This window comes from Anguilla rostrata, chromosome 8 (genome assembly GCF_018555375.3).
Source record: "Anguilla rostrata isolate EN2019 chromosome 8, ASM1855537v3, whole genome shotgun sequence".
Taxonomy (NCBI): domain Eukaryota; kingdom Metazoa; phylum Chordata; class Actinopteri; order Anguilliformes; family Anguillidae; genus Anguilla; species Anguilla rostrata.
Genome location: NC_057940.1, coordinates 18597105 through 18610542, shown reverse-complemented (window position 1 = coordinate 18610542; position 13438 = coordinate 18597105). Strand labels below are relative to the sequence as shown.

Genomic DNA, 13438 nt, shown 5'->3' with positions numbered 1-13438 from the left:
TATAATCTAGATTGTATGGCGAGTTATGATGTGTGCAAAATCTTATTTTAATAATTTTGCATGCATCTGCTGCCTGATATATTGCATATACAGTGAGCTCCATAATGTTTGGGACAAAGACATGTTTTTCTTGATTTGGGTCTTTACTCCACTGTTTCATAAATGTAATCAAACAGTTCACATGTGGTTCAAATTCAGATTCTCAGCTTTTCTTTCAACATGTTTTCAGCACTTCAGCCAGGCAAATCATGACTGTGATATTTCATTGTTTGTGTTTCGAGCAACATGTTTGCCTCTTCCAAAACATCACCCCAAAGGACTTTCCAATAGTCCATAGTTACCAGATTGAAGGCAACATGTAGAAAAATGACAGATGTGCCATTGATGCTGCTGCTTCACACGCCATTGGTTGGACACCGCACCGCAAACAGGCCGTCACGGTATACCGGTTGCCATGACAAGCTTCAGCAATAGGTCATGCTGTCCACCTGCCGCAAACAAAGTGGAATTATGTGGACGGCCCCTTGTTCTGTGCTTTGGGGAGTGAAAAGGCAGCCTTGCTTCATTGAGGTCACATTGTTTCAGCGAGACCGGTTCAGGATATGAAGACAGGACAAGGTTAAGCCTCAGAGATGCCCGTGGGTCTGCGGTTTCCGTAGACTCTTTTGTTGCTCGAACAGGTGTCGGTTACAGTGGAGGAGAACGCCAGTCTCTCGTCTGTGCGACAGTGTGTGGAGCGGTTGTTCCTCTGAGAACCGATAGTTACTGCGGGCAGCAGTGCATGAACCTCGGTCCCTCTGTGATCTGCCCTTGAATACCAGAGCCTGTCAAAGCCTTGCTTCCACATCAGGGGCATCCAATGAGGCTTTTAAATATGGATACCTCCTGGCATCTATTGCTTCTTTGTTAAGCATGGTGCTACAGGCATGTCTTGAACTGTCACATGGCTTCAAGCTGCATTATAAACAGCCTGCAGAGCAAAAAAAATTGCATTAGAACTTATAATGAGCTAAGGTGAACACGTGGATCTGGATGACAAAAAGGTAAGTTTGATTTGATCATATATACAGAATGCAACTGGTCAAAATTCAGACTGCCATTTCCATTAAAGGTTAATTTACATATGACCTTCCAGTGCCTTCCATTTGCAATGTCACTTACATATGTGTAGCACAAAGTGGCAGTTTACTCCTATTTTTTTGGTAAGTTTTCTCTTACACGGTGTTATTTGGCACGTCTTAGTTTTTATTTAGAAATGTTTTCGTTGGAGAAATTTTAACATTAGCCTATATGGACTGGAACTTTTAAGTTTTCACTGCAAGCATGAAACTATTACTTGCTGCAGGTGGGTATTGGCAAGTGTGGAACTTTTGAAATGCAGTATTAGGAAATATAAAATTGGCAGCTATTTCACTAAGTTCATTAATCTACAAAAGCCAATTTTCCCGCCAGCTACTCTTCAGAGCCAGAAAGATCATGTCCCATTAAAAAAAAAAAAAAAAACTATTTAATTTACTTATTTTTATATTGCAACTTCATGGTAGCAGTGAGGATAAATGGTGGTTATGAAATGGAAGCTTTGATCTGGTGCGTCATCACGGGATTGGATGTGTGAGAAGCATGCTGAAAGTCTAGGCGGTCCACTCGTTCTATTTCGACTCCTGTCCGAGCTTTTACGGGAACCCAATGAGTGGGATGACGCACGTTACGAGCCAAAATGAGAGGAATTTACTATGAGGAGGTTTTCAGGGCTGTTTTGATGCAAATAAGAATTCACAATGAAGGAGAGTGTGTTTAATTAAGGTGTCAGACATAAGAATTAATAATCGTGATTGCTTGTTTTGAAAATCTAATTTACCACTTGGTATTTCTATTTAAAATATCTTTAATAATGATAATTCCAAGCATTGGTAACTGGTATACTGCTATGTATCACTGTTTTGCCAAAACATATGTGAGAATACACTGTACCATTGAAAGAAGCATTAGACAGTACCATTCAAACAAAAGACTTTACAGGTTTGGTAATATGCCTATAAAAATACACAATGTCCAGAGGTTGAAACACAGGATTATTTTTTGCGAATTATTAACTCATAAAATAGTTTTGTTCATACAAAAGAATTGAAATGTAGTCACATTCATTCTGTCAGAGTAATGTCTTTTTTACTTCAGTTTCAATAATACGATTTACTTCCTGATGGCTCATAAAGGAATTGTGTTTTCATATTTTGTTTCCTCATCTCCTACAGAAAATCATGCTGCTAATATCACTTTTAATAGTATCTCAAATTCAAAATGGTAAGTTAAAGTCCTGCTGAAATGCAATCTTTGAGAAAGCACACACACACACACACACGCACACACGCATATACACGCACACACACACACATACAAAGCACAGTTTGACTTCGCTCAGTTGAATCACATTAAGCAGGACACATTACCACTGTCTGGAGGGGGTCCACAGGGAAATATAGAGACCATTTAAAGTTCTGGATTTGTGCAAATGGCTTTGTGAACTGTTGAACAACAAATGAAAAGGAACTTTGATTTTCAGTCACAACCCTTTGCTTTTGTATTATGAAAGTAGTATGAAAAGGATTGCCTTATTAAATGTATTGTACAAGCATAAGATCGATTATGGTTATACACTTTGTTGTACGTCGCTCTGGATAAGAGCGTCTGCCAAATGCCTGTAATGTAATGTAATGTAATCTAAATTTTAAACTCGATTAAATATAAACTCTATCTCCCACATCCTGTATTAACAGATTTAAACACCGTCAAATGGCATATTCTTAAGTGCAAATGATACAAAATTTCAACCTCCGTCAGGCCATCAAAGGACAATATGAATGGCCTAATTATTTGGACTAGACTCTCTTTTTATGATTCAAACCATTTGCTAGTTAAAAGGGAAATGATTTGGTCCTCAATATGTAAAGTGCATTGTTAAAACAGTGCAGCTTGTGATGTAAGTGTTTACTTGTTAAAGCCAGTTTTGACTCATTAATCTTTGTTAACATAAATATCTGTCTTAAGTTCTTGCCAGCAATTTCACCTCCTGCCCAGAAACAGCTGGCTTGGAGGCAGCACGTCTTATTGGTGAGGTTTTTACGCTGAAATTTTAACTTACCAGACACTTATTTATTTACTTAAATGTATCAAAAGAATTAACGCGAAAATAATAGTTAAATATTATTTCCTGCTGTGTTTCACAATCCAAGGAAACAAGAAGAAGAGATTCAGACGCAAATTTATTCACTTTTATACATGATAGATTTTAACTGATGGCTACTGGTTAAGTTATTGTCATGTTGTCATATGTTTAATTGCCATGACTATTTGAAGGTCTATACAGTTGAATAGTATAGTCAGGTGAACTCAGATTTCTGTGCGATGTACTGTTCTGCCAGAATGCTAAAATTAAGATTGAATTTGGTGATTCATATGCAGCACTGGTTATGGCAATTATAAAAAGCTTGATTAACTACTATAATTTTTTTACCTTTCCTGACCTCAAGCGAATTTAATGTCATTTTTTTCCCCGATAGACTGCCTGGGCGTGCGCTTCACGTGGCTCCAGACGCTGCTGGATAATTTCCCGTCCCTTTTCAACTTTGCACTGAAGCTGCAGTGTGCCACACACCTGTGTCCTCGTGACCTGGAGGATTATGGGTGTTCCTGTAGATACGAGGAGGGGGCCGGGCCAGTTGATGACATGGACAGGTAAGGAAAATATTTCTTTTTTTGTAAAATCATGAATCTGTTGACTAGTCAGGACAAACATTCCCACATTAAAAATATTATGCTGACATATATTTGAAGTGTTTTATGTTAGACGTTTATACCTAAAGTACAGCCAAATTGAAGTTCATATGATTATACTTAGTATGCTGCAGTATATTTTCAGAAATATGAGCTGTACACCCCAGTTCATGCTGTCCTTGTCTTCAAATAATTTCTGCAAGAGTTTTTTTTCTGCTGTTTTTGTTCCATATACATATTTGTCAACTACATTTTGCCAAGCTGTGTGTGAGAATTTAAATAGTTATTTGTTTTAAAGATAAAGGGATGTCAAAGGGACAAATGGCCTTGCGATGACATTCAGTTGTGGACATGATGTAAATTCAAAACCCTCACATTTTAATCTTAATATCAATAACGAGCGGTGTCACTGTTCAAAAGGCACTGTTATTCATCCCTTTGTAATACCCAGCATTTACAATAAAAAGATCATTGTTCCTTGCGTCCTGAAGCTGCTGTTTCCAGCACAGAGCCTGCTACAGAGATGCAGCCTCAAAGCACTGCAGACTGGAACCAGGGAGGCTTTCACTGAGCTCAGCCTGTACTGAAGTCAACACCACCTGTGGTAACATACTAGGACATGTGCCCTGCTGTGCTGTCATGGTTACATGGGCTTCAGTGCATATTCACCTGCAAGTAACTGCAAGGAAACTGCAAGTAGTGTCTACTAGGCAAATAATGCAAAATGTAAAATGAAAAAGATTTTTGTGAATGTAAGGGTCAAACACAACTCTTTCAAGTCTGATAATGAGTTGATAATGCCTCAGTCATGCTTTACAACTGTAAATATGCTTCTACAGTCTTTGTCAATAAGATTTAAGAGGTGATAAAATATGTGCATATATGAAAAGCAACAGTAGACCAGGCTCATTCATGTCTGGTTAATCCATTTAGAGTTTTTTCATCTTACAGATATGCCTGACTTCTGTGAGCAGCTGTACTGTACATGTGACAGGGCAGCCATTGACTGCATGGCTTACTCCACGTACAACCCTGAATTCAGGGATCTGGATAGCTATTTCTGCCTACTGGCCTCAGCAACAGGTAGCTAGCTACTGATACACAATGTATAAAGTGTGTGAGAATCTGGACTTTGTCTCTGATTCAAACAGCAGTGTACAGTGTGTTTTATTTTGAATAATGTAAGTTATGTTTCCTTTCTATATTTTCAATATTGTACTGTGTGACTGGTCATCGCATGGTGAGATAAATGCAAAAACAGACTTGCTCAAATGTGTGGTACAAACATTAACAAAACAGAAAATAAGACGGCGATTAGCTTACTGGTCATTTAATGTGTGTTTGTGCAATGATCCTTTCCCTCACTGTTGCTATGCAACAATTCACAAATGTGAAATGAAAGAACTAAGAGAAAGAGCGAGTACAATAATTATCATGTGCCCTTATGTCATATCAGGAGTACAGAAATAGTACTTACTCATAAAGCATCTCACAAGAAAGAGTTCTGATCTTGTTACTGAAACTCAAGGAGAAAGCGCTTCATTAGATTCAGCATGAAGAATGCTCTCTGCTGAGAGAAATATATGGTTATAAATGTCATTATAAAATAATAACTGTCATTTCTCATGTCTCACAGTTTTACCAGACAACAACACTACAGTTGGAAATACCTTTTATGGAACAGGTAGGAAACTTCAGCAAAGGTGCCAGGTGACCACATGAGTCACAGTTTCTATCCTGGAAAAGCCAATTAAATGAGTGACCTTTACAATCGTCTGTGCACACCCACACATGTCAAAGGAAGAGAATGCCAAGACTACTGCATCTTTTACTTGACCACTTTGTGCTAAATATAGAGGACATATTTTTCAGCATGCACTACTAATGCCAGAGCTGCAACATTTTGATTTTAATGGACAGCTTGTGATGTAAGTATAAGATGTATACAGACAATATGACAATTTCAGACCTCAGAAGTTTCCCAAATAAACTTTTTTGCAGATAAGATATCACATGAAGAGAGACCACATTATACCAAAATAAATTATGTACACTTCAACATCATGATGGAATATTAGCGTATCAATTTTTGACACCATAAGATACACATAAATTGTTAGGCTCATGACTCATTATTATTAGTTCACAAGAATGTATTCTAGAAAAATCCACTCTGCTAAATCCAAGGTACTGGCAAGGGAGCAGCCAGTTAACAGTCCTGTAATTTGATTCCTGGTAATTACCACTTTCTGCAGAAGGATAAGCTTGAAACAAGTCAGAATGGCATTACACATTCTTCTGAATTTCGTTTTATCGTGAGAAAGCATGTTTAATGTCAAATTAGCATCAACTTGAATAAATGTGTTATTGAATAAAGACATTAATGTGCATAGTTATTCTATTCTTATGTAATTTTAATAACTGTTTGATAATGACAAGCGGTCTGTATATGATATCAAGTAAAAGGGAAACCCACTGAACATTTGTTAATGAATTCACTTGATATTTCTGCGATATAATCAAATAATAATTGATTTTCAGCACTAGCTTGGAATGTTCATAACGTTGTTACTATAAAAGAATAGCACAGATGAAATGCATGAAATTTACATATATAAAATAAAATATAGTTGATATATTTTCAAACATGCAAAAATTGTTTAACGTATATTGAGACAATTGTACAGTAGATTTTATATTTACACGTATTCTTTATATTTTATGTCTATATTTTCAAAAGTTCTGCTTTTGTGTTCCGTTCTACAGAAGGAAATGTATGTAATTTTTTCTGCCATAACCGTAGATCCACTTTCACTTGAAAATGAATCATTGAGTAATGGAACAGTAGCCATGGATACAGAATGGAATGGCATATCCCTATCACCCAATATTTCTATGGGTACTGCTACAGAAGGTAAATCATGATCATCCTGAATGCAACTTGGACATAAGTAGAGATATCGTCTACATTCACATATTCTACTAGCTGTGCAAACGAACATTAAATTGAACTAATGGTGCTTTGAAAGTCTCATTGGTCAGATGTTTCTTCCATTTGCAGGGCAAGGCAAAACAGAAACAGTCACTGAAAATATTGAAACAGAGGTAGAGATAACGGATGTGACTGAAGTGACAACGTTGGAGGGAGAAAGAGTGGGTGTAACAGAGGAGACAGAGGTAGAGGGAGAAAGAGTTGGTGTAACGGAGGAGACAGAGATAGAGGAAGAAAGAATGGGTGTGACTGAAGAGACAGAGATAGAGGAAGAAGGAGTTGGTGTGACTGAAGAGACAGAGATAGAGGAAGAAGGAGTTGGTGTGACTGAAGAGACAGAGGTGGAGACAAAGACAGAGAAACCTGACATGACACGGTCTCCCCATCGCCCAGTGCCATTTTCCCCAGAAGGTGAGAACATTCCTCACATCCAAAGATTTCAGGGAGATATAAAAGACAAACTCATTTTTTGGATTTCTGCTGACTGCTTGAGTCATTTTACAATATTGTAACACTCTTATAACAAGGAACGAGAGGGTCTTAACAGAAAGACAGCTCACAGGAGATTAAGTATGTATAAACAATGGCACATTATAGTGTATAACCTTCTCAGCAGTAAATATAAAATTGTATAACAAGAAACTGCTATGAGTTTTGGAATAAATTATTTTGATTTATTAACAGGATCTAATTGAACCGACAGCAGTCATAACTGCGTAAAGTAACATTTAGGCCCAGTATATACCGATATGTTATCCATGAATCTTTATTTATTTGTCAGTAAGAATATGACATGCAATATTTGTATATTCGATAGTTAATCTTGTTGATTTATTATACAGATTACAATACAGGCAGCCATCATTACCATGGCAACTGCATTGAGGTGTGTTTTCTTTGCCTGGCAGTTGTGAATATCCCTGTAACCAAACCCAGAGCTTCTATGACTGAGACTACAGAAGGCACCCAGACAATTGGGTTTACCCATGATTCTATGGAGATGGAGGAGTCTTCCTTGGAAGGTGAGTACATCATCTCATCAATGTTTTTTATCATCATTAAAAAAAGAAGAAAAAAAAAACATAAAAAATAATGCTGGTGAAACAAACCCTGCTTTTAGACATGTTTTAATGTTTAGTAGGGTATGTTCTCACATTTATTTTATACCCTTGTCTCATACAGCATGAATTAATAATGTATCTTCTAATAATTGACTCCAACCACACATATACTTGCATTGTGCAGGGAGATTGTATTAGAAATCATTTAAGATCTGTGTAGGGAAGTATATCCTATTTTTGTCTTGGACACAGCCAATACATACAACTGTGGCAATAGAGGCTGCACTGTTCTGGTGAGTTCCAATACCTCCTGAGCCACTTAGAGACCAAAGTATACAGTCAAATGCAATCAAATCAAAGTGCTGGAGCTCACAGTATCAGGAGCTGTAGCAGCAATTGCTGCTGCAAATAGTCGTCTGCAAGTCTCCCGTGGGCCTCAGGACTAGCCTGAATCACAAAAGCAAGCTTTTACCGAAAGGAAATGTCAGTGGAAACAAGAAATCCATAACATGCCAGAGCTTGTGCCTCTAAGAATAGATTCCTCATTGATTTAGCAACAATGTAAATGTTCACAAGTAACATGGTTTTGGTGTTTTCATCTGTCATTCCTGATGGCCAGTACTTAATAACCACATAACAGAGCAAATGGCTGTAACCATGGAGACAACAGAGACAGAGACCACCCAGATGACACAGTCTTCCCACGAATCAGTTGAGCTGGGGGAGCTTGTCACAGGAGGTGAGAATCTTCACAACATTCTTGCCATCTCATGCCCAAGGGAAACAAGCATTGATCTTATGACAAAACCCATATAGTTGCTTTTATGCCAGGCCAGTGAATAAGAACATGTATAGATAAGTCCTGTACTACCGTAATGGCTGAGGGAGGAGTGAGAATTTTTAAAAATCACGATTACATACAGTACAGTGATGGCAGAAGATAGCTCTGGTAGACACAGTTTTGGAATATGAGGACTATTATGCCATTTCAATTAAAACGATTACAGCATAAATTCAATATAACAACAATTTGCCTTATCCATACAGTAACTTGAAATGACAGTTTTAAGCAATCCTTCTTTTGTTTGTTATGCAGCATTTCTGGTTAATTTGCTCAAGAATCCCCTTTGTTTACATATTAAAAAGTAAAACTTTCCTAAATTCTTTACACAAGGTTAAAGAACAAAGTAGCTAGCAGTTAGATTGAATAAAGACCAGAAGTAAGAACACAACAAAAATCATTCACTGGTGGATGGCATCACCAGGCTCTTCCTATCCATCCTCAGTCAAACTGTCAGGTTACCCTGTCCTGGTAAAATCAGCTATTTTTAGCTTTTAACATGTGCATTTGGAATAGTGGGCAGAACATGAAGGATTATTCCAGAATCCATGATTAAAGAAACATTGCTTCCACTGCATGCAGAAATAAGAGATGAATTTGCAATTCCAAGACAGCACAGCAGGTGACCTTTTTGCTGTATGATGTTATTGATTGATCCTTGATCCCGATTCAACAGGAATTGCTGTGGTCTTCACCTAGATTCAGTGACATATTGAATATGAATGGGTTGAATATGTATCACTGTTATATCTATGTATATGGCTATTTCCTGTCCTTATAACATATGAAATTCACTTTTGTCATGATGTATTGTACAGTATCCAATTTCAGTTGTTTGCTCATGAAGGTCAAGATACTAAGGCATGGTGGCTGCGTTTGATCAAGTATTGTCTATCACCAGTACTGCATGTGTCATTTACAATAATTAAAATGTTATCGGTGCTTATGGTTTCTGTCAGGACAGCAGACAATAATTGCAACGTTGACACCTACGATTGCCAAGTCTACCACAAGAACAACATGGCTGCCCTCACCAACAGTCGACGATGTGTCTGAAGAAACGGAAGTGGAGGAGGAGAAGAAGGAGCCCTGTACAGAGAAAGACACTTTGGACAGCTCACAGGAGAAAGAAACTGAGGGTACCCATCTTGCTCATAATGTTAGAGATGTCAATTGTATATTTGTTAATGATGTAAAAAAAAAAAAAGGAAAAGAAAGGGGGTTGCTGGGGCTCATGGATTAATCCAACAGTCTTAGACTGAATCCAGACCGTGCCAATGCTGACTGTGGGCAGTTGCTCCTTGGGGCAATTGCATCAGTCACGGTATGGAAGGGCTAGTTTGGTTTGGGGTCCATGTTTCCTTGCTAGCACTAGTGGGTGCTCATGGACTGCAGGTCAAAGCAAGTAGTATCTTATTTTTCACCTTCATTGCAGCTTCAGTTTCCTCGCACACAGGCCCAGAACTGGCCCAGGAGACCGTGAGAAGATATTGATCTGCAGATTAGTTTTAAATACAAATCTTTTGAAATGTGTTTTGGTGTATTGATTGTGGTGTGCTTTTCCTGTCCAGAGTTTGAAGTTCCCATGGCAAAAGCAGTGCCGTTATTTGCTTTGTCTCTCCTCGGGATCGATGAAGAGACGCTGGAGCCAGAAATGGAAGGTGAGGGACTTACACTCGCTGACTTGCAACAACACATTTATAAAGAATTTGCATATTTATTGTCATTCTTTCTTGAGAATCTCTGAAAATGTTTGAGAGTACATAGAATATTCTCTATTTCTTTGTGTTACATTTAATATAAATTCGATATATCCTTAAAACATTTCAATAATACTAAACAGGACGTATAGATATAATTCAACTTTGAGTAAATCAGTTGCGTACACTGTAATAACCAAAAAACAAAGATATTTCTCAAAACGTCCACATAAAAAATGGCAACCTTTTTGGGCAACGGTGACTTACAAATCCAGAAATAAAAATATATATCTACAAAGTGCAGCGGCTGAAAAAGCATATCTGTACATCTCACGACTAAATCTTCACATAATGATTTATGTTATTGTCATGTAATGTGGTACAAAATGTAACCGCTGTTACATCTTCCTGCTTCGGTTATCTGTGTCATCTTGCGGTCAATATAAGTTGATATAGGCTAACCATCTGTCTCTGTGGTAAATGCCCACCTCCCCTGGCTCTCATTGGTTGCAGAGTGCAGTCACACATTCACCATGTACAGTGCCAGTGGCAGAGCGCACCGGGAGATGCCCGCCCTGGGCGAGATGCTGCACTGTCTGACGGGGCGCTGCCCGCACGAGTACGAGATGTACGGCTGCTACTGCGGGCAGGAGGGGAGGGGCCAACCGCACGACCAGCTGGACAGGTGAGAAGAGGGTGGGCACACAGTACAAGTATCAGAAATGCTTTCCATATGCCAACTGTCATCAATCGTATACACAAACTCCACAGACTGATTAGGCTTTATTGCTGCCATTTTGTTAAATGCACAATCTCTATTATAACTTTTTAGGACAGCACCAAATAACTAATTATTGAAAGTTGCAGATTTAAGTAGCCGTGGTTTAAGCCTCAATTATTTTACATTGCAGGCGCTAAGCCAGAAGTGGCTGGAGGCAGCTGATAAGCCCCAGCATGTTTCACTTTGCTTTTCAAAACAAAAAAGAAATATAATTGCAATACAAAGTTCACAAAAAGTTAAACTGGACGCTGAAGATAATGTAGATTTTGAAGTGGTGGTAAAAAAATAAATAAATAAATCAAGTAACAAAAGACCACAAAGAGGACGGAAGGTAGACAATGAAGTGAATGAAACACAATAAGCTGTGCAACTTTTCTGTCAACCTCAACAAAAACCAAATATCAGAAATAAAATAAATGTTCTGATTTTAAATCAGCAGTGACCCTTGCCGAGCTTTCTACATCCGACCTCGTCTGCTGATGAAATCAATTTTTAGACAATGGCTTGTTTTTGTTGGGACCGATGGAAAAAGTGCAATAGTGTGCAAGTACACATTATGTTACATGTCCATATCTGCACACATACTCCATTCTGTCTTACTTCAATGATCATTACAACTCAGAGGATAGAGTGAGAGTCTTTGGAATAATTCCTGGAATCTCATTGTATTTCATTTTTACATTCAATTACTTTTGATTCAGTTGCACCCATTACTGATTCTGTCAATGAGTAGCGGCATGAATGTGCATGTGAAGGTCTTCTACAGGAAGTGATATCATCCCTTAGAACTTGGAATGTGAGAACCTAAAAATGTGATTGGGCCCCATAGCAAAATACAGTTTTAAAAAAAAAAAATTTTTTTTATCACAGCAAGGCAATCATCTCAAGTGACTGTAATGTCTCTCTGGCTGTGACACAGAGGGGCAATTGTTTGAACACTGCAGTAGGCCAATTATAAGAGCACATTGTTATATGCAGCACTGTGCAGAATAATTAATGAACCATTTTAAAAAGATCACTGAACATTGATTCAAATTTTGTGTTTTGCAGATGCTGCTTCATTCACCAGTGCTGCCTAGAGCAAGTTAGGATGCTGGGCTGTCGGCAGGAACGCAAGATCTCTGCTCACGTCACCTGTGAGAATGGGAAAGTGCGATGTGAGTAAAGACACCTAGTGGTACAATCCGAGGACAAAAAAAAGGGATCCTAAATCCACTCCATTTCTACTAAACCACATTCAGTTTTCAATCAAAATTAGGCGATAAATACAATACAATAAATTAGCTTTCAAGTTTATGTTATATTTTCTGGAGAGCTTCATTAAATTCCCTTTAAAGAGAATCTCAGATGTCTAAGTTGAGCCCACAAGGCCATGTATGACCTTTGACCCAACAGATATACTGTGTCTCCGATGCTCCCTTCCCTAGGTTATGGGGTCAGTGTCTGTGACAAGCTGCAGTGCGTGTGTGACAAGGCCAGTGCTGAGTGCATGGCAGGTGCCCACTTCAACCACAGCTCCCCCGTGTGGCAGTGCAGCGGGCCGCGGGCCCCCTGTCAACGCAGGCCCGTCGGCGGCCGCCCCCGTCCCAGGCCCCGCCCGCAGCCGCTGGAGTCCAGCGAGGAGAGCCGGCAGCAGGAGGGCGGGGCACCCAGGGTGACCAAGGGCCGCCCGCCACACACGCAGAAAGCGGGCGTAAAGCAGGAGAAACCCAGCGAGGACCTAAGTGAAGAGGATGACTAGCAAAGCAGGGCTACGGCATGGTCTCAACCTGGAACTGCAACCTCTCGGTTCTCTCAGCTCCTTCATAAAGTGCCACTTCATAAACAGTCCAAAGCTGTATTAATGCAACATTACAGACATAGTTCAACTACAGTCCAGCTGAATTATTAGAAAACTATAATACACTGCCAATAGAATTACTCAAACTGGGAACCTTTCTTCATGAAAAAGAGATGTTAATATGCGATATCAAATCTGTAATATGGTGAATATGTTTTAAAGTATACTGCATATAATAATATTATTGACACTTTCATACAATATGTGAAGCTTCCGTCATTTAGTTCATGGTGAATACAAAAACACCCCCATTAGCAATTAAACATTTTCCTGATAATATGACTTTCACTGAGCTTTGCAACGGAATGTAGAATAATCGCATTGTCTTCAAAGGGATATCTTTTTACCGATATGCAGATCAGATGTACATGTGATACAATGTGCTTACTTCATCCTTGTGTACTGATGCAATTTCATAAAATGTGTTTAAATAAACTGCCATGTGAGGGGTA

The 13438-nt window shown here is 38.7% G+C and overlaps 1 protein-coding gene across 3 annotated transcripts; it reads left to right on the top strand.

The window, feature by feature from the left end:
• Positions 1–483: 483 nt before the first annotated feature.
• Positions 484–13438, top strand: oc90 (otoconin 90). 3 transcript variants are annotated; one of them, XM_064346869.1, is made up of 16 exons: positions 484–1043; positions 2253–2301; positions 3046–3108; positions 3558–3732; positions 4263–4375; positions 4723–4854; positions 5408–5455; positions 6575–6685; positions 6833–7174; positions 7672–7785; positions 8465–8563; positions 9625–9804; positions 10237–10326; positions 10879–11050; positions 12197–12303; positions 12574–13438. In XM_064346869.1, the coding sequence occupies exons 2-16, from the start codon at positions 2259–2261 to the stop codon at positions 12885–12887; spliced, it is 2103 nt and encodes a 700-aa protein (XP_064202939.1). In that variant the 5' UTR covers positions 484–1043; positions 2253–2258; the 3' UTR covers positions 12888–13438. The 3 variants fall into 3 exon arrangements, with proteins under 3 accessions (XP_064202939.1, XP_064202940.1, XP_064202938.1); XM_064346868.1 differs by having other exon boundaries at positions 485–1043; positions 8444–8563; XM_064346870.1 differs by lacking the exon at positions 6575–6685 and having other exon boundaries at positions 8444–8563.

Bases quoted from the DNA above. Each gene is read 5' to 3' on its own strand.
- oc90 (XM_064346868.1), top strand. From the start codon at position 2,259: ATGCTGCTAATATCACTTTTAATAGTATCTCAAATTCAAAATG. The intron at 4,376-4,722 runs GTAACATACTAG...TTCATCTTACAG, and splicing joins TGAAGTCAACACCACCTGTG to ATATGCCTGACTTCTGTGAG. The intron at 5,456-6,574 runs GTAGGAAACTTC...CCATAACCGTAG, and splicing joins AAATACCTTTTATGGAACAG to ATCCACTTTCACTTGAAAAT.